The sequence below is a fragment of the Hippopotamus amphibius genome, chromosome 10 (assembly GCF_030028045.1).
Source record: "Hippopotamus amphibius kiboko isolate mHipAmp2 chromosome 10, mHipAmp2.hap2, whole genome shotgun sequence".
Classification (NCBI taxonomy): domain Eukaryota; kingdom Metazoa; phylum Chordata; class Mammalia; order Artiodactyla; family Hippopotamidae; genus Hippopotamus; species Hippopotamus amphibius.
In genome coordinates, this window is record NC_080195.1 from 33,678,082 (window position 1) to 33,704,200 (window position 26,119).

At 40.2% G+C, this 26,119-nt stretch overlaps 1 protein-coding gene across 1 annotated transcript; it reads left to right on the plus strand.

The window, feature by feature from the left end:
- On the plus strand, positions 1-26,053 carry FNTA (farnesyltransferase, CAAX box, alpha). The gene is made up of 9 exons (XM_057696913.1): positions 1-215; positions 2,184-2,269; positions 10,900-11,014; positions 15,365-15,469; positions 20,603-20,729; positions 22,150-22,298; positions 24,001-24,063; positions 24,979-25,150; positions 25,431-26,053. The coding sequence occupies exons 1-9, from the start codon at positions 37-39 to the stop codon at positions 25,551-25,553; spliced, it is 1,119 nt and encodes a 372-aa protein (XP_057552896.1). The 5' UTR covers positions 1-36; the 3' UTR covers positions 25,554-26,053.
- The last annotated feature ends 66 nt before the right edge of the window (positions 26,054-26,119 follow it).

A 26,119-nucleotide genomic window follows, 5' to 3' on the forward strand; every position in this document is an offset into this window, starting at 1 on the left:
GCCTCCGCTGCCTCCTCCGCTCAGGGCCGAGGAGAGATGGCGGCCGCCGACGGGGTCGGGGAGGCTGCGCAGGGCGGGGAGCCCGGTCAGCCGGAGCCGCCGCCGCCGCCCCAGCCGCAGCCCCCGCCGCCCCAGCCGACGCAGGAAGAGGCGGCGGCGTCCCCTATGGACGACGGGTTCCTGAGCCTGGACTCGCCCACCTATGTCCTGTACAGGTAACGCCCACGGCAAGGCCGCGGCGCCCGGGACCCAGCCGGCGCGCGGGGCGGCGGTGGCTGCGGCCGAGGCTCGCGCGTCTCCGCGGGGCGGCGGCCGGGAGCGGCGGGGTGGGGCCCGCGCCGGGCGGTGGAGGGTCGGGGCCCCCCGGCGCCGGCCTGCTGTGGTCCCAGTGCCGAAGGGCTTGGGCGCAGTCGCACCGCCGGGCGGGAAATAATGTAACCAAGGTCCGGAGGGGTTCGCTTTGGAAACGGGGCTTCCGTGGTTGGTTCTGCGGAAACGGAGCGAGCCAGCGTCAGAGCTTCAGGGACCGGGACGTTTTCATTCAGCGTCTGGCTTCAGCGTTTTAGCGCCAGCGTCAGCCCGGCCCCGAGCCAGGCTGCGAAGATGGAACTCACTATGAGGATGGAACTCCGCTACGCCTCCCCCGTCGCCTCGCCCCGAGTGCGGGCGGCGTGCTCTGTGGGCACTGCCGGCCTTTCTCGCCTCTCCTCCCCATCCTTGCCGCCCCCCGGTCCCGTCCCGATGCGTTCTTTGCTTTCTATTGGTCCTGCTGACTCCCCAGCTCCATTGGAACCTGCAGAGACGATGGCGAAGTCCCTTCTTTCCTTATGTCTTATTTTTTCTCCCGTAGTTCTAGGTAAACCCATTAGATGGCTGATTTGCCTGGATTTTACGAATCGAGTGGAGGTTACTATCCAGGTTTCCTAATCGGAGTTGTTGTAGTGCTTTCAGTTGGTTGGGGTGGCCCCAGAGCCCTCAGGCCTCCCCTCTGAACTGTGTAATACTCGCGTTCTTCCCTTGACGGTGTCTGATTTCCCTGTGCCTGAAGGACACCTTACCTTTCTCATGCCGCTCGCCATCTAGGTCTAACACCTCAGGTAGCTGTTTCCCCTGAATTTCTCCTTATATAATGGGCACAGTGTTAGGATTTGTCCAGATACCACAGAATTTTTGCTGTCAATAGCTGATCAGTACAGAGAACTGAAAAATGGGTAAATAGGGAAAGAATACAAGAAGAGTGGTCAAAGAACATTTGGTCACGCTGAGCAGTTTACACAGCATTGTCTGTAGGTGTCCAGTGTTGCCACTGTAATTTATTTTAGCATTGGTAATGAGAAGTAGTATTCATTGAATACTTACTATATGCATTTATTATATGCTATGTTTATAACATATAGCATATATATTTAAGGATACAGTAATATGTTTACTGTATAATATGGTATATGCTAATTGTGTATGTTAGTGTATATGTAGTGTATTTACTATGTACTATATGCTTACTATTATGCACATTTTAAAGTGCTTAAGGTATTATTTGACTTAAACCTCCAAATAGCCTTCTAAAGTTGGCTGGTAATAGTATCATCTCCATTTTATAAATGAGGAAATTGAGGCCCAGAGAGGTTAAGTAACTTTCTCAAGGTCACGCAGCTAGTTAAGTGGTAGAGCCAGTGTTCCACAGATTCCAGACTCTACTGACCACCTGGACCACCTCTCAGTCTACAGTAAAATGGTAGTGATTACTTTTACTTTTAAATATCACTGTCTAGTTATTTAGATTATTCAAATAAAAATTGTTATTCAAAATGTGTTTTAAATGTTGACTGACTCTGAAGAGTCTTATTAGAGCAATGAATTAGATTGATTTCTAATTTTAAACTATTGTGTATTTGCTACAAAAACTTGCTTTTGCATTTATGTAAAAACTTTAAATTTGAAAGCTATTGATTTATTACTTACTTTAATTGGGGAAAATTATTCATTTTTCAATTTTACTTTAAAACTTTAATAAAACTTTTAAGCAAAGTGGCAAAACTTGGTCATGAAGAATCCAGCTGTGATTACATCGTTTGTAAGTTAAAGTGTAATTGCGGCCTTTTTAAAAAACATCAGATTTCTTTTTTTCCTTATATACTTGAATATAATCACTGAAATATATATATATATATTTTTTTTTTCAGGGACAGAGCAGAATGGGCTGATATAGATCCAGTGCCGCAGAATGATGGCCCCAATCCAGTGGTCCAGATCATTTATAGTGAAAAATGTAAGTTTATTTTTTATCAGGAAAAGTTCTGTAAGTCAAACTTAGTAGCAAAGTTGAAATTCACAACTATGTGGCTAGATAGATGACAGATTCTTGTCTAATAAAGATCTAAATGACTTAAACTAATCTTGTGGGGTTTTGTCATTTCTTTTCTTTTTAAAAATTAATTAACTAAATAAATAATTTATTGGCTGCATTGGGTCTTCGTTGCTCTGCATGGGTTTTCTCTAGTTGCAGTGAGCAGGGGTATTTTTTGTTACAGTGTGCAGGCTTCTCATTGTGGTGGCTTCTCTTGTTGCGGAGCATGACCTCTAGGCGTGCAGGCTTCAGTAGTTGTGGCACACGGGCTCAGTAGTTGTGGCTCACAGGCTCCAGAGCACAGGCTCAGTAGTTGTGGTGCACAGGCTTTGTTGCTCTGCGGCATGTGGGATCTTCCCAGCCCAGGGCTCAAACCCGTGTCCCTGCATTGGCAGGCAGATTCTTAACCACTGAGCCATGAGGGAAGTCCTGTAATTTATTTTTAAGATTAAAATTTTCATTTTGTCCAAAGAATGGACATATTTTAAGTGTAAGTAATGAGTGTTACAGTATAATACATAGTAGCTCCTATGTGATTATGGTTTTCATTTCCTATTTAATCTGCACATAAGATACAATATAAATGATTTACTGTTTAATTTACAGTAAACTTTGGTTGAAACGAGCATTTTGAAATGTGAGTTGTTAGGCTCAGCTGGAATACATTACTGATATTAAAGTGAGTGGATTATTTTCTTTGACAAAGTATTCTTTCATAATGAATGTGAAATGCTTTGTAAATTGAAGGCCATGCAGATTTTAATTGTTAGTTGTTCTTCTAGGAAAGGGTAAACAAATCAAATGGAATGCCAGCTTTGTAGTTTTATGTATACATGTATTTCTTTCAGTTAAGGCTCTGTTATCCAAGATCATTCCTCTTTTACAAAAAACTTTTGTTGTTCTTTCTGATTATGAGACGTCAAGAATGTTTGTAAAGAAAGGATAATAGTGTGAGGGATTGCCTTATCAAATATGAACGTGTACTACTAAGCTTAACATGGGAACTGGTGCAGAAATAAATAGACTAATAAAGAATCTAAAAATAGGTCATCAATATAGGTGGGAACTTATTTGATAAAAAGGACATTTAATATCTGTATGAAAAAGATAGAGTAGTCAAGTAATGGTTTTGTAACAGTTGTCTATACATTTGGATATAAACAAAATTGTATCCCTCTCTCATATCTTACATGAAAATAAATTATAGGTTGAATTTACGTGAAGATAAATTACAGGTGAATTCATGTTCTAAAACAAAACTGTAAACATAGTAGGAGCAAATAGAGTAATCTTTCATTCTTAGGGTAAAGAAGGAATTATTAGACAAGATGTAAAACTCAGAATCGATTGAGGAAGAGGTCAGAATGTATAACTGCATGAAACTGCAAAACTTCCAAACTGTGAGAGATATTATATGTGAAGAGATAATTCACTGGAAGAAATAGAAATATCCATGAAGAGATGTCAGCCTCACTAGTGATCTGAGAAGTTAAAACCACAACCTTTCCCGATTCATAAGGTACCTTTTGAAAATTGACACACTCATTTATTTCTCTTTCAGCTAAAAATAATAAAACTCTCTTTGCAGGGTTAAAAAAAAGCATTTTTAATTCTTAAATATATCATTATTAGAGACCACAAAGGAAAAGAAAGAAATATGACCCATCAGTCAAAATTGGTAACATATCAGAATTTTAAATTTGTATAGCAGAAGACAGCATGAATAAGTTAAAAGGCAAACATCCACGTGGGAGATGTATAAACAGAAGATTGATATTCAGAACTTTATAAGGAATTCCTACGAAAGGTTAAAGAAACAGGCAAACTAATCAAAAAATAGACAAAAGGGTAATGAACTGGCATTTCATAGAAGAAAACATTTCATTGGCCATTAAATAGGGAGAGAATCCATTATCATTAGGAATGAAAGATAATTTTAAACTGTTTTATGATATCTGGTATTGAGACATATGAACAGATCCCATGCTTTTCAGATGGTACTTTTCATACGTTTAACCATTTTAGAAAGCAGTACTGCGTGTATATTTAGTAAAACTAGAAAACGCTCATGTATTACAGTCTTGAACCACTGCTTCTCCTGATACGTTCTGTATTCACTGTGGCTTATGGCATCAGAAGACATGGACTAGGAGACTAAGAGCACAGACTTCAGAGCCAGACCACCTGGTTCAAATTCTAACTGCATCGCTTTACTGGCTCTGTAACCTTGGACAAGTTATTTAATCTCTCAGTACCTCCGTTTCCTCCTTTGTAAAATGAGGATAATAGTAGTAACTGTAAGAGTGAGTGAATTATCCACGTGAAATAATAGAACAGTGGCTGACTCATAGTAAGCACTGTGTGCGATAGCTATTACAATTCACAGCATGTTTTGCAAAAACAAAATATTGGAAACCAGCTGTATATTCATGTTTTGGAGAATAAGTAAATGTTTCATTGTCATGCAATTGTATGCTATAACCAACAAGAGGATCTAGATCTGTTATAATAGGGACAGATCACAGAAACAATGTTGAATGAAAAAAAAGGCATGTAAGTTTTAGAAACTTTGAGTATGACAGTATATTCATAATTTTTAATGAAAAGACAATATCAAAAGTTTTTAATATCAGAAAAATCTAATGAATATAAAATTCTATTTATACAATCTCAAATTTATTTATGATCTTGTCAGCTTAAAATATATAGCCCTAAGACTGAGTATCCTTGTCCCACTTACAGAAATGTGTTCTGCAAAAAAATAGTATTGACATGTAAATTATGCCATGCCCACTGTGTGGAAAAGTGAAAAAACAATGATGTACATGTGTATACACAGGCGTGGAAAGACGTATCACTGAGGGGGAAATGCCACGATGAAAAAGGTTATGCCAACTTCATTGAAAATAAACAAGAACAAAATTACATTTATCTGCTTAGAAAAATGTCTGGCAAGACACATCAACTGGTAACAGCCATCACCGCTGATACAGATCCAGTGCATTGGGGAGGAGCACTGGAGTGTGGGGAGCTTCGTGTCTTTTAACATTGTTTGCAGTGTTTACCTAGAACGTGTATTTCTTTTTAATTAAAAATATTTTTTAAAGTAATACCTGCTCACTGTAGAAAAATTTGAAGATGTTAATCAAAAGAAGAGTCTCATCACCCAGAACTCACCACTGTTAACGTTTGGTGTATAGCCTTCCAATCCTCTACAATTACGTTTCCACAGAGCTAGGTTTATACTATGTATGTATGCATATGTGAATGTAAAATAAAGCGTGTCTACCCCGTATACAGAGTTAACATGTTATAGGCATTTTGTTACACATTTTAAAGTATTTGGGAGCTTGGTTCTTAATGACCACATAATATTCCAGAGTTATTTACCATTTATGTTGTTTCTAAATTTTACTCTGGTATAAATTAAATTCAGCATTTTAAAGATAGTATTTAGAAGTAGATGACCTTTGTATGTTTAGAAAGAGCTGTAATTATTCATGCTCTCCTCTGATAATTTCACTTTTAGGGTTGTAGTCTAAGGAAACTATATACCTGTGTGTGCTTGCATGCACACGTAAATACATACATGTGTATTGTATATTTAATTTTTTAAATTTTTTTATAGAAAGTCATTGGACACAAAGTAGTGATTCTTACAAGACAAAGTTGAAAACAACCTACGTCACCAATAGTGGCAGAATAGTTAGGCAAATTCAGGTGTATTGACATTGTATTCATGCATATTGACCTGGTAAAAGTTTATAAACTCTGTCAGTAACTGGAAAAGTACATTCTGTAAGAAAAATAGCATAGCATGTCCACATAAATTTTTAATTGTGGAAAAAGAGGTATTGAATAGTATTTATAATCATTTGGGGTTTTTTAGTAGTCTGTCTGGGGCCTTAATCTGTTCTCTGTGTTATCTGTGCTGTGATGTGAGGGTATTTCAGCACAGTGAAATTAGCATTGTGGTTAGCAGTGTGGGCTTTGGTGTCAGACTAGATTTGGATTTAACTTCTGTCTCCAAGGTACACTGGACCATGTGAACTTGTTAATCTTTCTAAGCCTCAGTTTCTTTTGTGGAAATGAGAATAAAATAGGTTAATATTTGTCAAGGTGTAAGTTCCTTCATTTAAGAGATTGGCAAAGGTCAGAAATTTTGATACTCCCATCAGTGAGGATGTGAAAAAAATAGGTGTATTCAGAGATTGGTTCAAGATGGCGGAGTAGAAGGACGTGCACTCACTCTCTCCTGTGAGAGCATCAGAATCACAGCTAACTGCTGAATAATCATTGACAGGAAGAAACTGGAATTCACCAAAAAAGATACCCCACATCCAAAGACAAACAAGAAGCCTCAGTAAGACAGTAGGAGGGGTGCAATTGTGATAAAATCAAATCCCATAAGTGCTGGGTGGGCGACTCACACACTGGAAAACAGTTGTACCACAAAAGTCCACCCACTGGAGTGAGGGTTCTGAGCCCCACGTCAGGCTTCCCAACCTAGGGGTCTGGCAATGGGAGGAGGAATCCCCAGAGAATCAGACTTAGAAGACCAGTGGGATTTGATTGCAGCACTTCCATGGGACTGGGGGAAATAGAGACTTCACTCTTGGAGGGCACACAAAGTAGTGTGCACACCAGGACCCAGGAGGAAGGAGCAGTGCCCCCATAGGAGATTGAACCAGACCTACCTGCTAGTGTTGGAGGGTCTCCTGCAGAGGCAGGGAATGGCTGTGGCTCACTGTGGGGACAAGGACACTGGCAGTGAAAGTTTTGAAAAGTACTCATTGGCGTGAGCCCTCCCAGAATCCACCATTAGCCCCACCAAAGAGCCTGTAAGCTCCAATGCTGGGTCGCCTCAGGCCAAACAACCAACAGGGAGGGAACTCAGCCTCACCCATCAGCAGACAAGCTCATTGAAGTTTTACTGAGCTCTGCCCACCAGAGCAGCACCCAGCTCTACCCACCACTAGTCCCTCCCATCAGGAAGCATGCACAAGCCTTTTAGATAGCCTAATCTAGCAGAGGGCAGACAGTGGTAGCAAGAACTATAATCCTGCAGCCTGCTGAATGAAAATCACAATCACAGAAAGATAGAGAAAATGAAAAGGCAGAGGACCTTGTACCAGATGAAGGAAGAAGATAAAACCCCAGAAAAACAACTAAATGAAGTGAAGATAGGCAACCTTCCAGAAAAAGAATTCAGGATAATAATAGTGAAGATCCAGGACCTTGGAAAAAGAGTGGAAAAGATGCAAGAAATGTTTAACAGAGACCTAGAAGAATTAAAGAACCAACAAACAGAGATAAGCAACACAATAACTGAAATGAAAAATGCACTAGAAGGAAGCAATAGAATAACTGAGGCAGAAGAACAGATAAGGGACCTGGAAGACAGAATGGTGGCAATCACTGCCGCAGAATATAATGAAGAAAAAAGAATGAAAGGAAATGAAGACAGCCTAAGAGACCTCTGGAACAACATTAAACGCACCAACATTCGCATTATAGGGGTCCCAGAAGGAGAAGAGAGAGAAGAAGGACCTGAGAAAATATTTGAAGAGATTGTAGTCAAAAAGTTCGCTAACCTGGGAAAGGAAATAGCCACCCAATTCCCAGAAGCATAGAGAGTCCCAGGCAGGATAAACCCAAGGAGAAACATGCCGAGACACATAGTAATCAAATTGACAAAAATTATTAAAAGCAACAGGAGAAAAATGACAACATACATGGGAACTTCTATAAGGTTAACAGCTGAATTCTCAGCAGAAATTCTGCAAGCCAGAAGGGAATGGCACGATATATTTCAAGTGATGAAAGGGAAGAACCTACAACCAAGAATACTCTATCCAGCAAGGATCTCATTCAGATTTGATGGAGAAATCAAAAGCTTTACAGAAAGGCAAAAGCTAAGAGAATTCAGCACCACTAAACCAGCCCTACAACAAATGCTAAAGGAACTTCTCTAAGTGGGAAACACGAGAAGAAAAGGACCTAGGAAAACAAACCCCAAAGAATTAAGAAAATGGTAATAGGAACATACATATCAATAATTACCTTGATGTTAATGGACTAAATGCACCAACCAAAAGACACAGACTGGCTGAATGGATACAAAACAAGACCTATAAATATGTTGTCTACAAGAGACCCACTTCAGACCTAGAGACACAAACAGACTGAAAGTGAGGGGATGGAAAAAGATATTCCATGCAAATGGAAATCAAAAGACAGCTAGAATAGCAATATTGGTATCAGATAAGATAGACTTTAAAATAAAGACTGTTGCAAGAAACAAGGAAGGACACTACATAATGATCAAGGGATCAATCCAAGAAGAGGATATAATGATTATAAACATATATGCACCCAATATAGGAGCGCCTCAATATATAAGGGAAATGCTAACAGCTATAAAAGAGGAAACGCTGTGCAACTTATCTTAGCAGTTGTTCCATTTCAGTACATAACAGAGCAGCCTCATTACTAGTAGCTACATAGAATTTCATTGTGTGGGTGTACCGTGATGGACTTAATCCATTCCTTGCTAGTGGAATTTCAGTTGTTTCTAGTCTTCATTTCTTTTTTATTTCTTTTTTTTTTTAAGAGAACTTAATTTTATTTATTTATTTATTTATTTATTTCTTGGCTGTGTTGGATTTTCGTTGCTGCACATGGGCTTTCTCTAGTTGTGGCGAGCAGGGGCTGCCCTTCATTGCAGTGCATGGGCCTCTCATTGCAGGTGGTGGCTTCTCTTGTTGCAGAGCATGGGCTCTAGGCGTGTGGGCTTCAGTACTTGCAGCTCACAGGCTCTAGAGCACAGGCTCAGTAGTTGTGGCACACCATCTTAGTTACTCTGCAGCATGTGGTTACTCTGCAGCATGTGGGATCTTTGCAGACCGGAGATTGAATCTGTGTCCCCTGCATTGGCAGGCAGATTCTTAACCACTTTGCCACCAGGGAAGTCTACTTTTTTCTACCTTCCTTCCTTCCTTCCTTCCTTCCTTCCTTCCTTCCTTCCTTCCTTCCTTTTTCTTTCTTTCGTAGATTTATTTTATTCTTTTTTTTTTATTTTTGGCTGTATTGGGTCTTTGTTGCTGCTCACAGGCTTTCTCTAGTTGTGGAGAGCTGGGGACTACTCTTCGTTGTGGTGCTTGGGTTTCTCATTGTGGTGGCTTCTCTTGTTGCAGAGCACGGGCTCTAGGCACATGGGCTTCAGTAGTTGCAGCACATGGGCTCAGTAGTTGTGGCTTGAGGGCTTCTAGAGTGCAGGCTCAGTTGTTGTGGTGCATGAGCTTATTGCTCTGAGGCATGTGGGATCTTCCCAGCCCAGGGATGGAACCCATGTTCCCTGCATTGACAGGCAGGTTCTTAACCACTGTTCCACCAGGGAAGCCCCACTTTTTTATTGCTTATGTAACCAAATACTCCAGTAAATTTCCTTGGATGCTTTGGGCACATATAGGACTATGTTTGTAAGAAAACTTACTGGGGCTGGAATTGTTAGGTCAATTAGTAGTCAGTTTTAACTTTTAATAGATATTACCAAGTGGTTTTCCATAGAGATGTGTACTAGTTTATACGACCTTGAATAATGTATGAATGAAAAAAGCAAAGCCCAGAACATGAGTGTGATGTGATCTCATTTGTATTTAAAAAAAAAAAATGTGAGGATGGAATTAGGACGTATCCTTGCATGTGCATAGGATATATCTGGAAGGATACCCTGGAATCACTCTGCACTTGCTTCTGGGGAGAAGGACTGGGAATTTAGTGGAATGGAAACTTAGCGTGAACCTTTTTGTGCTGTTTGAGTTTTCCATCATTGTGTATATTACTTTTTCAGTTAAAAAAAAAACTGATCAGTGTCTTCCCTGATGGCACAGTGGTTAACAATCCACCTGCAGGGAACACAGGTTTGATCCCTGATCTGGGAAGATCCCACATGCCACAGAGCAACTAAGCCCGTGCGCCATAACTACTGAAGCCAGAATGCCCTAGAGCCCATGTGTCACAACTACTGAGCCCACATGCTGCAAGTACTGAAGCCCACATGCCTAGAGCCCGTGCTCGCAAGAAGAGCAGCCCCTGCAGTGAGAAACCCACGTACTGCAACAACGTGTAGCCCCACTTGCCACAACCAGAGAAAGCCTGTGCACAGCAACAAAGACCCAACATAGCTTCCCCGCCCCCTCAGAAAAAAAAAACAAAACTGATCAGAATAAAATGTGAGAAAAACAGTTACGTGAATAGATTTGAATATATGCACTCTAAATTTTTCTTTAATGCAGAAAGTCTTTGGGGGCTCTGGAGTCTGGCCTCAAACCGCGTATATGCTGTAACCTTAGTCACATGTGCATCTTGGCTGTGACGTAAGTTATCAGGGTGGCGATCACAGTCATTGGATTTTCTTCCTTTTGCTTATTGTTATAAATCGTATACATGCAATACAATACCTCCCTTAAAGAGGAAAACAACATTTTGCACGATAATGGTCGTTTTAAACAGGAAGACCGTCCTAATGCAGCTGTGTGCTCTGCTTCTAGTTCAGGATGTCTATGATTACTTCCGGGCCGTCCTGCAGCGTGACGAGAGAAGTGAACGGGCTTTTAAACTAACCAGAGATGCTATCGAGTTAAATGCAGCCAATTACACAGTGTGGTAAGTAAGACACGTCGTTAATATTCCCTGTCTGAATGTCTCAGGTTTTAGTTTGGATGGCTTTTTTCTTAACTTTAACTTTTACCAAGATAATAAATCACATATGAGTTTAAAAGTCAGTGACTGAAAGAAAAATATCAATCTCTGCCCTGTCCCTTCTCACTACAGAGTCCCACTCCCCAGCGGCAACAACTCCTAGGTGTTTTTTCTTAAAATCACCTCTGTATTCTAAAAGATATGCTTGGTAATTTTAAATGTTTTCATTTTAGACATTATTCCGTTTATGGAAGATACAGAGTTCAGTCTCCTACACTGTCTTCATCACAGTTTTTAGTTAAACCAGTAATCAGTTTGTGGTCCATACGGACCCACATTTCATAGTGCATTTACATCTCCTTTAGCAGGTTGCCTTTTTTGTTTAGTTTTGTCCTCTTTTTACCAACAAGTAATTCCTGCGTCAGGTCCCTGTTTCCTTGATCCCACAGCTTTTTCCTGATTTACGCTCTCATTTTATAGACCAGATCCTTGAATAGAAAAGGACTTATAAAGGGATGTGTGGCAAATTGTTATTGAGATTTTGTATATTTGAAAGTGTCTTTAGTCTCTTCTCAGCTTTACTAATAGAATTCTAGATTGGAAATCATTTTCCTTCAGATTTTTAAAACTGTCTTCTATTTCTTTCAGCCTCTATTGAGAAGATTCCCATTCCTTCGTTTTAACCTTTCCTTTACCTTTGGGAATTTTTTTTTTTATGTTCGTTTGATTATTTCTTCTCACTTTTCCTCTGTTTCCTCTTTCTGGAATGCCTTTTAGTCGCCTGTTGTATTTCTGAGATTGTCTTCTTATTTTTATGTCTTTTTATTTACTTTTGAGATATTTCATCAACTTTATCTTCTAACTCTTCTGTCCGTGCTCATTTTTAATTTACGAGGGCTCTTTTTTTGTTCTCTGAGTATTCTTTTTTAATAGCATCTTCTTTTTTATTCCATGCGTGGGTTATTTTTTCATTTTTCTGTTAATTTTCATGTAAACATTTTTCTCAAATGATTGGTAATTCTTGGCTCTCCTTTCGTACTTGCAGTAGAAGCAGGAGAAATCCGATTTGGATGTCTGTGTGCTGCAGGGCTTGTCGCCTACAGGGATTCACTATGCAGTTAGTTAGTGGAGCTGTGGCTGTTTTGTGTAAAATCTCCATACATCAGTATTTCTGGGTCTGTCCTCTTGGCTAGTTTGTTTCTCTGAAGAAGAGCTGTCTGAGGAGTGTACATTTGGCAGCCACAGTTCTGGGGGTCAGTTCTGGCAGGGGAAGATGGGGTGTGGGGGGTTCTCAGCTGTTCAGTGTGTTCAGCATTTTAAATTTCCTTGCTTCCAGCCTTTAGCTCACCCTCCCTTCTGCTATGTCTGGTATTTCTCTCTGCTTCAGATTTTTCCAGAAAATAAAGCCATTTGTCTGTTGCCCAGTTTTTTTATTAGGAAAACGGCAGTCCTCCTCCTCCTCCTGTGTGTTTTCTTTTCTTTCACAAAACACACTTCACTTCTGGCACTTCCAGTCACCAAATGTATGTGGGATTTTTTCCTATACCAAGCAATTCCCTCTGTGACACTACCCGGGTGTCCTACAATTTAACTCAATTCTAACACTGTCTACCTGGAGGTAGCATCAGATCCTTCAGGTTAAGGGCTCAGTCCCACAAGCCTGCCCCACCCCAGTGCCAATCGCACATCCTGTGCTTCTGATGGGTGGGCTATAAATCAGAGGTTCCACCGTCCCCTCCTTGGATTTGATTGATTTGCTAGAGTAGCTCACAGAACTCAGGGAAACATTTACTTAGATTTACCAGTTTCTGAAAAGATATGATAAAAGATAGAGGTGCACAGCCAGCTGAAGAGGTGCCTAGGACGGGGTCTGGGAGGGTCCCCAGCACAGGAGTTTCTGTCCCTGTGGAGTTGGGGTGCATCACCCTCCTGGTTCAGGGATGTGTTCACCCACCAGGCAGCTCTCCGAATCCCCTGCTGTTGGGATTTGATGGTGGCTGCCTCTTGTGGGCACGATGGATTATTAAGTCCATTTCTAGCCCTTCTCCCCTCTCGGGGGGCTGGGAGGCGGGCCTGAACGTTATCTGTTCCTTACCAAGGCATGGTCTTCCTGGTGACCAGGAGCCATCCGGGAGCCTACCTAGAGTCGCCTCAGGAGAACAAGAGATGCCCAAGTGCTCTTATCACTCAGGAATTCACAGGGGTTTTAGGAGCTCTGTGCCAGGGAAAAAAAGACACACACACACACACACCCTCCCTGCCCCCCCCCCCCCCCCACTGCCGTTGGGAGCTGTTGTCACCTCTCTGCTCAGGGTGGGGGGAATAGATCTTGACTGCTAAGGACTCTTTTTACATTTTACACTGTTTTCAGCCCCACCCTTGACTCCCAGTTCTGGTAATACCTGATCCATCCGATTTCTGAACCTTTCTTCCTCAGTTAACAGGTTTTTAGCACTTTCTGTTTTTTTAAGCCACTGAAAACTATCAGCTTATCATTTGCCATAGTTTTACTGACCTCTTCCAATTGCTGTGGATTTATACCCTTTTTATTTCTTTACTATCATTTTAGTAGGATCTTGTTAGGGAGTGAGGATGGACTTATTTATTTAACCCACCATGTTTCTCTGGAACTGTTAGTGTGATCTTCCATCATTTTATGTCTCTAATATGCACATTCTTAGCTTGTAAGAAATTCTGGACTGTACCCAGCTCAGAGCGACTTAGAATGTATTTAAAATTTCCTAAGTTTATTTGCCATTTTCTTAAAAACAGTACACCTGAAATCACCCCTATAAACCAAGCTGCTCGTATATGTACGTGCTCTGTGAAGCCTAAGCTAATTGTAACAGAGAAATACAGCATTCCATTTTAAAAGATAAATTCTTTTTTTTTTATATATATATAATTTATTTATATTTCCACATGTATATATATATATATATTTTTTTTTATCATTTTGCTATTTCGTAATTAAACAGATTTTTCTTGATGCAAATATTCAACAACACTCTTTAGGGACATTTTTTTTTTTTTTTTTTGGGGGGGTACACCAGGTTCAATCAACTGTTTTTATACACATATCCCCATATTCCCTCCCTTCCTTGACTCCCCCCCCTCGAGTCCCCCCCACCCTCCCCGCCCCAGTCCTCTAAGGCATCTTCCATCCTCGAGTTGGACTCCCTTTGTTATACAACAACTTCCCACTGACTATTTTACAGTTGGTAGTATATATATGTCTGTGCTACTCTCTCGCTTCGTCTCAGTTTCCCCTTCACCCCCCGCCCCCTCCCATACCTCGAGTTCTCCAGTCCATTCTCTGTATCTGCTTCCTTGTTCTTGTCACTGAGTTCATCAGTACCATTTTTAGATTCCGTATATGTGAGTTAACATACAATATTTGTCCTTCTCTTTCTGACTTACTTCACTATGTATGGCAGATTGTAGTTCTATCCATCTCATTACATATAGCTCCATCTCATCCCTTTTTATAGCTGAGTAATATTCCATTGTATATATATGCCACATCTTCTGTATCCATTCATTTGTTGATGGGCATTTAGGTTGCTTCCATGTCCTGGCTATTGTAAAGAGTGCTACAATAAACATTATGGTACAAGTTTCTTTTGGGATTATGGTTTTCTTTGGGTATATGCCCAGGAGTGGGCAAATAGTTCTACAAATAGAACTACCATATGATCCAGTAATCCCACTCCTGGGCATATACCTAAAAGATAAATTCTAAAGTAGCTTCTTGCCTCTTATTATATATTGAGTTGGAATATTTTGAAATTTTGGAGAAAAAACATACCAGAACTAATCATGTCTTTAAGGAAAAGGTTTTTTTAGTGGTTTGACTTCACCTATGAGAAATTAAAGAGAAACTTGTTTCATTTATAAATAGCATTTTTATGGTGGTTCTAAAGTAAAATATTTGATAATGTTCATAATGAAATTAATTTATTACATGAATAATGTATCTAAACGAACAAGTTATAGCATGTGGGGAAAGAGATGATTTTGATTCTTGTATCATAGAACTCTAGTAACCAGAGCATTACCTGAAAATAACCCTTTGTTGGTTGTCTTTTCTCCTGTCTCACATTTGCTGCCTTCCACTATTTTGCTTCAAAATGCTAGATTCTTCCAGTCACCAGATAGTTGTATGAGTTTGGACAACCGCAAGCAGTTAAATTGCTAAATTATTGGTTACCTACCCAAAAATGTGTCTATGTTGTTGTCTTGTGACTAATTGATATTGCGGCGGGGCAATTTATGTGGAGTAATGAGACTTTGGTTGTTTGATGTTTGCTGTAGGCATTTTCGGAGAGTTCTCTTAAAGTCACTTCAAAAGGATCTACATGAGGAAATGAACTACATCACGGCAATAATCGAGGAACAGCCCAAAAACTATCAAGTTTGGTAAGATGAAATAGGAAGGAACTAAGTCGCTATGCTAATAGTACCTGCCAGTGGGTGATGAAACCATAGGGAATTGTTTGTCTCTTTATAATTATAGTACTTGCATTGGAGCTCATGTCACCTCTCTTATAGTGTTGTTAGGAGTAACTGAGATAACTTTATGTTTAGCGCTTGAAGTGCCTGACCCACAGTTTACACTCAAATGTTTGCTGCTGTTATTATTATTATTATTATTATCATTTTTTAAAATTCTATTTTATTTTTATTTTATTTTTTTTATTTTTTGGCGCACGGGCTTAGTTGCTCCATGGCATGTGGGATCTTCCTGGAGCAGGGATCGAACCCGTGTCCTCTGCATTGGCAGGCGGATTCTCAACCACTGCGCCACCTAGGAAGGCCGCTGCTGTTATTATTTAAAGCTTCAATATTAGCATATAATACTGCTAGAGTCAGGAAAAAAATTTGAGCCAAAAATCTGAAAAAATGTTTTCTATTCAGTATGGTATAAAATAACTCAGGTATTTGATCTTTTATTTATTTGTTTATTAAAACTTTTTTATTGATACTGGGGATACAAAGATGAATGAGACACAGTCTAAAAGGGAAAGCAAATAATAAAACCAAATAACTGTAAAGTTATTATACAGAGCAGTGTGAAAACTATAAAGGTAGAGTTTCTTACAGTGTGTATTTGTTCTAAAAATTAAGCCCCTAACTCAGCTTAGACAAGAGTATGCGGATTGTTAAGGATGGGAGTGCAGGACGCAATGGGGGGAAAAGCATTTATGGAGCAGGAGAACAGGGAACAAATAGGAGAGAGAGAGAGAGAGTGTGGGCAGTGCCCAGCATTTAGTGAGTCCCCTGTGAACGGGAGCGACTGTGGTGATGGGGGTGATGGTGGCGGAAGAGGAGGGGAGCGGGGGGTGGAGGTGGGGCAGCAGTGGTCATGGTGAAGGAGAAGCGGCAGCGTGGTGTCCGGTCGAGAGCTGTCACCACTTCTGTGCCACTTGCTGCCTGCTCTTCACGCAGGGGTCACCTCCATTTGAAATTTTTTCCAATATAATGACTGACGCACACCATCCTATTCTTTTTTTTAATAGATTTTATGTATTTTTTTATTGTTAATTAATTTATTGGTTACATTGGGTCTTCGTTGCTGTGCACGGGCTTTCTCTTTTCTCTTGCGGTGTCCCCACCCTGTCTTTACGCCTGAGATTGAAGGATGATTTCTGAGGGGGAAGACTGCGGAGGCAAAGAGAATATTCTGGGGAGAGGCATGAAAGAGCATGATACAGTCGGGGAACTGCATGTAATTCCATGTGATTAGAGTACATTTGGGGGGCCCTAGGACAAGGGCCTTATGAACATTGATAAGGGTTTTGGACTTGATCTTAGCTGCAGTGGAGAGCTCCTGACAGATTTTAATTAAGAAAGTAGTATGATTAGGGGCTTCCCTGATGGCGCAGTGGTTAAGAATCCGCCTGTCAATAGAGGGGACACGGGTTCGAGCCCTGGTCTGGGAAGATCCCACATGCTGTGGAGCAACTAAGCCTGTGAGCCACAACTTCTGAGCCCTCGTGCTGCAACTACTGAAGCCCCCATGCCTAGAGCCTGTGCTCTGCAACAAGAGAAGCCACCACAATGAGAAACCCGCATACCTCAACAAAGAGTAGCCCCCACTCACCACAACTAGAGAAAGCCCGTGCATAGCAACAGAGACCCAACGCAGCCAAAAATAAATAAATAATCTTAAAAAAAGAAAAGAAAAGAAAGAAAGAAAGTAGTATGATTAGATTTGTGTCTTAGGAGGTGGAGGATAGTGGAACAGGCTCACAGCCCTGGCGGATCATTGCAGTATGTGGGTTAGGAGAGAGTGTGGTAGGGCCTGGGAGAGATAAGAATAAATGTGAGAGAGGTTTCGGAGACAGAAGCAACAGGTTTTGAAGTTAAACTTATCAGGGGAGTGGCAGAGAAGAATGATGTCTGTGTTTTTGGCTTGACCACTGGCTAAATGGTGGTGCTGACCACTTGGGGAGTTTTGGGAAACAAAGCAACACATTTGTGGGAAAGAAGGGTGGATTCCATATTAGACGAGTGGAGCTCAATGTGCTTATGAACACGTGTGTGAAGCGGTCCAGGAAGTGGCTGAAAAATGCCTTCTGGAGCCGAAGTCACCGCTCTGGATGAGGATGCTCAGGGAGAGTTAGAGAAGGTTGGGGACAGAGCACCGGTGAGCAGCAGCATTTGAGAGGCAGAGAAGTGGTCCAGGAGGACTGAGGAAGGAAACCAGAAGTTCGTGTCCTCACAGAAACCAAGAGAAAGGAGAGTTTCAAGAGGAAAGGAATGGATGACAGTATCAGCTACTGCTGAGAGGGCAAGGAGAGCAGGGACTGGAGATGACACGGGTTGTTGAATAGACGGCTGCCAGTGAGTGGTCTTGGCACGAGCAATCCTCCCACCAGGGGCAGGCCGGGGTGGGGGACCGGGGGCAGGGGTGATTGGGCGGCAGAGGGTGGTGGGAAGAGGAAATGAGCCATGGAGCAGTGCTTGAAATCATTAATGGGAGGTGAAGTTTGCTGTTGAGAAAGAAGACAGAGCAAGCAGCTAGTCAGGGCTGTGTCTTTTGGGTTTTGTTTTTCCAAAGTGGCAAAGACGTCGTGGTGTGGGGAGACGTTAATAGAAGGAGAACAGGTGGGAGTTCTGGAGAAACGGGGGATAGAGTAAGGCTTGCTTGGAGTTGGGAAGGGATCCAGTCCACGGGTAGGTTAGCCTCGGGAGAAGGGAGAGTCCCCCAGCTTTGGACACAGGTGGAGGCGCACTGCTCTCTGGCCCAGTCGGCTAATATCAGCCTGCATGATCACATATGGTCATTAAGGAGTGTGAACCATAAGTAGTTACTTCATTTTCAAAGAATTAGAACATAATGGATCTGATAGTGAGTAACTGAACTTTTGGCAAAGCATGGTCGGGGTAGCTGTTGCAGATTTCCATTTGTAGAATTTTAAACAAATTTACCTCTGTAGCTTCTTTCTTTGTAAGTGGATGATGGTTGCATTCTGAGAAACTGCATTGTAGAAGAGTTGTTTCAGGGCTTCCTAGGTGGCGCAGTGGTTAAGAATCCGCCTGCCAATGCAGGGGACACGGGTTCGATCCCTGCTCCAGGAAGATCCCACATGTTGCGGAGCAACTAAGTTCGTGCACCACAACTATTGAGCCCATGTGCTGCAACTACTGAAGCCCCATGCACCTAGAGCCCAAGCTCCGCAACAAGGGAAGCCATGGTAATGAGGAGCCCGCGCACCACAACAAAGAGTAGCCCCCACTCACCACAACTAAAGAAAGCCCGCGCACAGCAAAAAAGACCCAACACAGCCAATAAAATTAATTAATTAATTAATTTAAAAAATAAAAAATAAAAGAGTTGTTTCATTGAGAAAAGTGGTTAGCTAGAGAGTCTCAGTCCCTCATTTAAAAGTTATTTACCTTTGGAATTAAGGTGCTTTTATATAAAAATCTGGAGTTGTAAAAATCCGGAAGGGAGTTCCCTGGTCATCTAGTGGTTAGGATTAGGTGTTTTCACTGCTGTGGCCTGGGTTCAGTCCCTGGTTGGGGAACTGAGATCCCAAAAGCTGTGTGGCACGGCCAAAAAAAAAAAAAAAATCCAGAAAAGTATTTGAAGAGATAATAAACTATGTACCATTTTATCTTAAAAAAAAAAAAAGAAATCTGGACATCACAAGCATTCTCAGTTCTTGCTGAAGAGAAGTGGCTTCCTTTTCTGGATAGTGCAGAATCTGTCATTAACACGTTACCACCTATCATTATGAAAAACAAAATATAAAGATACCCAGAGCAGCTGCTGTTGGAAACCCAGCAGTTTTAGTTGCGGTACCTTTTAAGTTGCCCACTCACTAGTCGCTGTCACAGCTAGTTTAGTACAAGTAATGCAAATCCTGTGTGCCAGTTAGTTGATCGTTTTTTATTAAATTCCCACTAGGAAAACTTATGCTATAAGACCAAACCCCTGTATTTAATTAGTACTCTTTAAATCATAGAACATCAAAGAGAGCTTCTTAGTATTTTGTTCTGAGAAGTCAGTCTGACATGCAGGAGGCCCTAATTCTTAAATTCTTTCTGAACTTTAGAATTCACCAGTAATCTGGAAAAATAAATCGTCACTAGTGTTCCCTGACTTGGAAGACTTCTTAAATAAATTATTTGGAAACTGTTCCCTCTGGGGTCTTCCTCTTGGTGGTATCTTGCCTTCTTAATATTCTCTAAGATGAATTTTTAAATTTTCAATGCATGTAGAATAGGTCACCGTCAAGCATTAAATCTTTCCCCTTTCCCCCGTCACCCTGCTCACTTTTAGTATAATGAATACTACTGGATTTTTTAAAAAACAGCTTCATTGAGATATAATTCACATATCATAATATTTACCCACCTACGGGGTATATGTGTGCAGCCATCACCACAGGGAATTTTAGAACATTTTCACTAATAGATTTTTGTAAATATTTCAGCTAAAGAAAGTTATAAAAGTAGAACCCAGTAGAGCACTCTTAGAAGATTTTCTTAGTATAGAAACTCCTCTTTTGACAAACTTGCAACGTGTCACAGCTACTTGCCAGAGCAGAAGTGAATTCCATTCTGCCCATGCACTGGTGGAATAAGCAGTTGCTTGGGTAGTGGCACTTAGAACTCAAGGGAAACTGATCGCCTGTTGGTACCAGAGGAGCTTCCATACTTGATAGAATAGTATCGTGTTTCCCATAATCTCATTGTGGCACCTGGGCATGGTGAAAAATTCTTTCACAGGGTATTGTGGTTGTCAAGAGATTACTGTACTTCCAGTTTTAGCTTGAGATAAGCCTCCTTTAAACTCTTAGCAACTGGTTTCATTTTACATGCAAGTCACTGTTTTATGTTTCTCAGCTATTACTTAGTGTTCTCAAATTTTCTCTCTTAGTGTTTCTTCTGTAGGATCTTTTCTTTCCAGTAGAGTACTGAGAATTAGAGGTGAATTTCTGTTTCCTGAGTGTCCCTCCACACCACCTAGTACAACACATGCAGCTGACACTTCAGCTTTTGGGTACATTCACACCAAAACTCCTCTCCTTCCTTCTCTAGGCATCATAGACGAGTGCTAGTGGAATGGCTGAGAGACCCATCTCAGGAGCTTGAGTTTATTGCTGATATTCTTAATCAGGACGCAAAGAATTATCATGCCTGGCAACATCGACAGTGGGTTATTCAGGTATTGCCTTTATTACAGTGTTTTTTAGATTTTTATTTTTTAACTCAAATAATTTAACTACTGTTAAATTGTTAGTATACTTAAACTGAAACATACATATAGATCATTACACACATTATATAACGATTAAGAATTATTAAGATAATTAAACCTGACATCCTTCATGTTGGTTTACCTTTCGAATCTCTTTGGGTATGTTGGTGAGTAACTTCACGGTGAAGAACAATAATAGTGACTTCTTAATATTTTTTGGATTGAATTTGCACCATATCTTACATTTGTTAGTAAATTGAATAGAAAAAGTAGTTGTAAATTTTTAATACACCTCTGTTATTTAACAAGGACATATTACATGTTAAGGTTTTGCATACATAAACTTTGGAATGTGATTTTACAGGAACTATTATGTATTTTATTTCTGCCCACTTGTTAAAATTTTATGCTAAATCCTGAATAGGAGAAAAATAGTTACAACTCCCACTCTGGACATTTCTGTTTATTCCAGCAAACAATTATAGTCTTGTGTCCTGTGAATTTTTTCCAGTGATTGCTACTCTCTGCACTATTCATTATACCAAGAGTATTTCACCAAAAATTTTTTTGCTCAAAAATTTAAACTTTTCCAAATTTGATTAAAGGAATACATTTTCTGGGGACATTTAGTATTTTTATTTTTTATGAAATTCTAGTTTTTTGCTAGCATCAAATAAGCAATATTTCTCTGTTAGCTTTTTCATAGTTAACATCCCCAGCTTTCGCAGCATTTGTACGTTTTGACCGTTCTGCTCCTTTTCAAGTTGTCTATTGGTTCTTTGCACTCCATAATTTTTTAAATTTAAAACAACTTTGTAATGTAAAAATTTGTCTAAATCCAATTGTGTATATTTATCTACATATATTTTCATTTAATTTTATCCTGTATGTGCCTTTTTGAATACCTCCCTTTTGCTTAATGTATGTAATAATGTCAAATCACATCAAATTAATATACAATACTACAGTTAATCATTGTGTTATTCTGAGTTTGGTTTTTTCTTCTGCGTTTTCACCATAAACAATGCATAAGCATTTAGTTAGATATACTTTTTTTTTCTTTAATTTAGAGTAGTTCTTGGGTCTCATAGTTAGAACATGCTGCTTGGTGTCCGAGTTGTTTTCCACAGGATGCTACTCCGTTGCAGCCTCCCTGGCTGCTGACTCTCAGGTCCCAGTCTCTCCCTTCTCCTGACTGTTCCCTGTCTTCCATGACTTTTCTTTCCCCGCCATTTCCTTGGCCTGCAGCCTCCCTCTCCTCCAAATATGTGATGAGTCCATGTCTTCAGTTCTACCTGCTTAGCTTTGCTCAAGTTTTATTTATTTTTACTGTTTATAAATAATAGAACATTTCTAATTGGATATTTTATTTTTTATTTTCTTTTAGGAATTTAAACTTTGGGATAATGAGCTGCAGTATGTAGACCAACTTCTCAAAGAGGATGTGAGAAATAATTCTGTCTGGAACCAAAGATACTTCGTAATCTCTAACACCACGGGCTACAACGATCGTGCTGTATTGGAGAGAGAAGTCCAGTTAGTAATCATCACTTGTTCACTCATTAAAAGAATATTTGTGTGCCTCCCATGTCTCAGGCATCGGGATACAGGAAAGATCAAGACTGCCCCAGTCCTGCCCTCGTGAGAGTAATAGGACAGAATACTTAGAGAAAACCTGTAATGATAAACTTACGAATAATACAGTGTGTAGTAAGCCTTTACTTTGTAGTGTCTTAAGTTTCTTGAAATATTGTTGCCTCTGTAGATTGAGAAGAAATCAGATTTCATAGTGTCTAGGAAGCATCTCAGTAAATGGTAGATAACAGCCTCCAGATGCCTTGTTACTCTGGTGCAGCGTTTGGGGCCCAGTGCGTCTTCGTTTTCCTGTGCATTCTAGGCCGCGTAGCCGCATTCTCGGCCCTTATTCCTGGTATCTCAGTAGTAAACCCCTCCCCGCCCCAGTTGTGACAAATAAAAATGTCCCTAGACATTGCCAAATCATTGTAAAATCATCCCCTGCTGAAAGCTGCTCTAGCATACAAAATGGTATTGTAAGGTCTAGAAATTTCTGAATTGGCATGAATTTCCATATGAATTCCTATATTCTACCTGTAAACCTCTTTCCTGACTTTGTCTATTTTGTCTCAGTGTCTGTTTGAAATTTGAGTATACTTATTGTTTCTATAGCCTGATAGGATCATAGTTTTGTTTTATTTTATTTTATTTTATTTTAAGCTCTCTATTGGCATATAATTGCTTTACACTGTTGTGCCGTATTTTAATTTTAAAGGTTGTTTTAACAGCTCCTAGGAAGAGGTGTGTCTGCCTCCCATCTCCCTTGCCCTTATTCCGCTTGGATCAGGGCAGCTGGCTCTAATTTTATCTGTTCTATATAGGGTTCTAGTGATTTAAATTTAAAACACACACACACAGTCTCTAATCCAGTGTCCTACATTAACTCTCTTTTCCAAGCTTCTTTCTCTATAATTTTCATAATGCTGAATGAGTTCATTATTACTCTCTGTGAAAACATGCTATTAAAAGAGCAGTGCAGCAAAACTGAGATTACTAAGCTTTAGTCAGTGACTTACTCATTTGAGCAAGTATGTAGTGAAGCAGAGTTCTGTAACTCCCTTGGAAGGTTTTGTAATTGGATCTAAATTACAATTAATAATCTGGTTAAGGGGAAGAGAGAAGTAGGGAGTGTCCATTTGGAATGGGAATCACATCATAGGTTACTAGGAATCTTGCTTTGGAATATGAGAAACAGCACTTATGTTGCTTTCTTATTTTTAATCTTTGTATAATCTCCATGCTTGTCTGTTTTTTATTATAGCTTCCAAGGTTTTTAGTTCTCTTTTCAATGAGTAATGATTTTTCTGGCGTAAGTGGATCTTAGACATTTTCCTAAGATTGCTTTAGCAAAAAAAGGAAAGTCTCCTTGTTTTGGTTGATATTTCCTTCAGAGGGAAAGTCTAAGTGAAAGGAAATCTCCCACATTAACTTCTTTTCCATTTGTGAATTGAGCCTTCATGTTACTATGTAAATAAGAACTGACCACCATAGCCTCGAGGGGGTCTCTAATTTAGATATAACCTAGGGAGGTACCAAGTCCAGCAGGAGAGGTAAGTGAAAGCTTATGTCGCAAGTTGTGCCACAGTCGTAGGAAAACTGTTTCTCATTATTGCACTGCTCTTTCAAAGTTATGTACATGTTTATCTGTGGTTTTTTCTGACAGGTATACTCTGGAAATGATCAAACTAGTACCACATAATGAAAGTGCATGGAACTATTTGAAAGGGTAAGAGGTTGTTTTTGCTTTTTTTAAAAAAAAAAACCTGCTAATATGATGCACCATGGAATATGTTCTATAATCAGATTCCAAAAAGATACTAAGGAATTTTCCATTTTTCTGAATCTAAGAGCAGACGTGTAACCAGTGTTGTGATAACACCCAAGAACAGTGCCCTCTACCCTTTTCTTTACCTCCCAGGCACAGTTTTTAGAATAGTCCATGAGTAAACAGTAATCCAGTTTTAACCGTATTTATGAACGCTGTAGCCTTTATGTGACAGAGTGGAGTACACACACTGGTTTCTGTTCAGCTCAGGAACACGGAGGGCAAGACAGATCATTTGCAAACAGACTGCACAGACACACAGCCACCCTTTCTGCTCTCCTTTCCAGAGGTCTCCTGTTACAAATCTCACTCCTTACCTCAGCAGGGTTTCTCTTGCCTGGCCACTGACATCACCAGGCTCCTTGTCGAACTTAAGGGCTCCAGAGAAACTAGGCCCGGAGAGCACAAAGCACAGAGCTCGGTCACGTCTGGAGCCCTGTCGGAGGCTGGGGCCTGTGCTATCTGCAGAGCTGAAGGGATGAGCAGCCGTCTCGAGAAACAGAAACGTCTCTCCTGTTTTCTTCCTTCACTTTTTAATTTTAAGAAGATGGGGTTTTTTTCCTTTAATTTTGTATGTTGCAGTTTGAGTTATAAATGATTATTTTTAAACTTCTTTATTCTTTTTAGCTAATTTTACTCAGCTCTTAATTAGCCATGATAAAGCTCACATTTAATTTTAAAATTTCGTTTCATTTCAACCTCATTCAAAATGTTTCCTTTTCTTGCTTATATTACAGGGGTCATTTTCTCTTGATCTTTCTCCTATTTTTGTTTTTCCTTCTCAAAATTGAGAATAATTTGTTTTGTTTTTTTTAGGATTTTGCAGGATCGTGGTCTTTCCAAATATCCCAACCTGTTAAATCAATTACTTGATTTACAACCAAGTCACAGTTCCCCGTACCTAATTGCCTTTCTTGTGGATATCTATGAAGACATGCTAGAAAACCAATGTGACAACAAGGAGGGCATTCTTAGTAAAGCATTAGAGGTAAGCTGGCAGGACCTAGCACTTTTCTCTTGGTATCTCAGAGCTGGGTCTGCCCAGGGCCACCTCTGTCCACGCCCCTTTCAGCATCTCACTCAGAATTCCGTGCAGGGCTAGTCTGCCGTCTAGGGCAACACCCGCATTGCTGGTGCACGGAGTGTATGACCCTAGTGGTTTATCTCATTTGATCATGGCCTGAATTAAACTGTATTAGCTCAAAAGCATTTGCTCTAGGGATTGAATTACACATTTCCTTTAATGAATTTTTGTCTTTCATTTTCAGTTATGTGAAATCCTAGCTAAAGAAAAGGACACTATAAGAAAGGAATATTGGAGATATATTGGAAGATCCCTTCAAAGCAAACACAGCACAGAAAGTGACCCACCTACAAATGTACAGCAATAACACCATCTAGAAGAACTTGATGGGATGCTTTTATTTTTTTAAGAGACTCTAATGCAGGAGTTAAAAACTAGAGCGATCATTCCCTTTGCCTGTGGTGTAAAACGTACATTACACAGGTATTGCTTTTTAACATGAACTAAGTGTGATGCTCCTTGGGTGCTGCTGCTATTCAGACTAGTTCTAAGTAATTTGATTTTTTTTAAGCAGAGTAATTCGGGGAGGGAGAAGAAACAGAACTTTTGTAGTCTTATCAACATTTACTCTAACCCCTTAGCGTCAGCTCCCCCCAAATGGTCTCTGTGTCAGGATTTGCAGTGTTAATGTTTGCAGGTAACTCGTGTGAGAAGGGTGTAAGTAACTTACATTTGGGTTCAGGAAGCAGGGAATGCAGTTGTTACATTAGAGCTGCTCTGCCACACTCACAGTGTCTCGCTATCACTGTAACCAACTAATGCCAGAAGGATGGTTTTGTAATAAAACTACAGCCATATCCTAAAACAGTGCCACAGCAGTTTGATTTTTTAAATAGTCAAATAGTAGTTTGATTTTTTAACTCTATACAAGGG

Bases quoted from the DNA above. Each gene is read 5' to 3' on its own strand.
- FNTA (XM_057696913.1), top strand. From the start codon at position 37: ATGGCGGCCGCCGACGGGGTCGGGGAGGCTGCGCAGGGCGGGGAGCCC. The intron at 15,470-20,602 runs GTAAGATGAAAT...TTCCTTCTCTAG, and splicing joins CCCAAAAACTATCAAGTTTG to GCATCATAGACGAGTGCTAG. The intron at 20,730-22,149 runs GTATTGCCTTTA...ATTTTCTTTTAG, and splicing joins ATCGACAGTGGGTTATTCAG to GAATTTAAACTTTGGGATAA.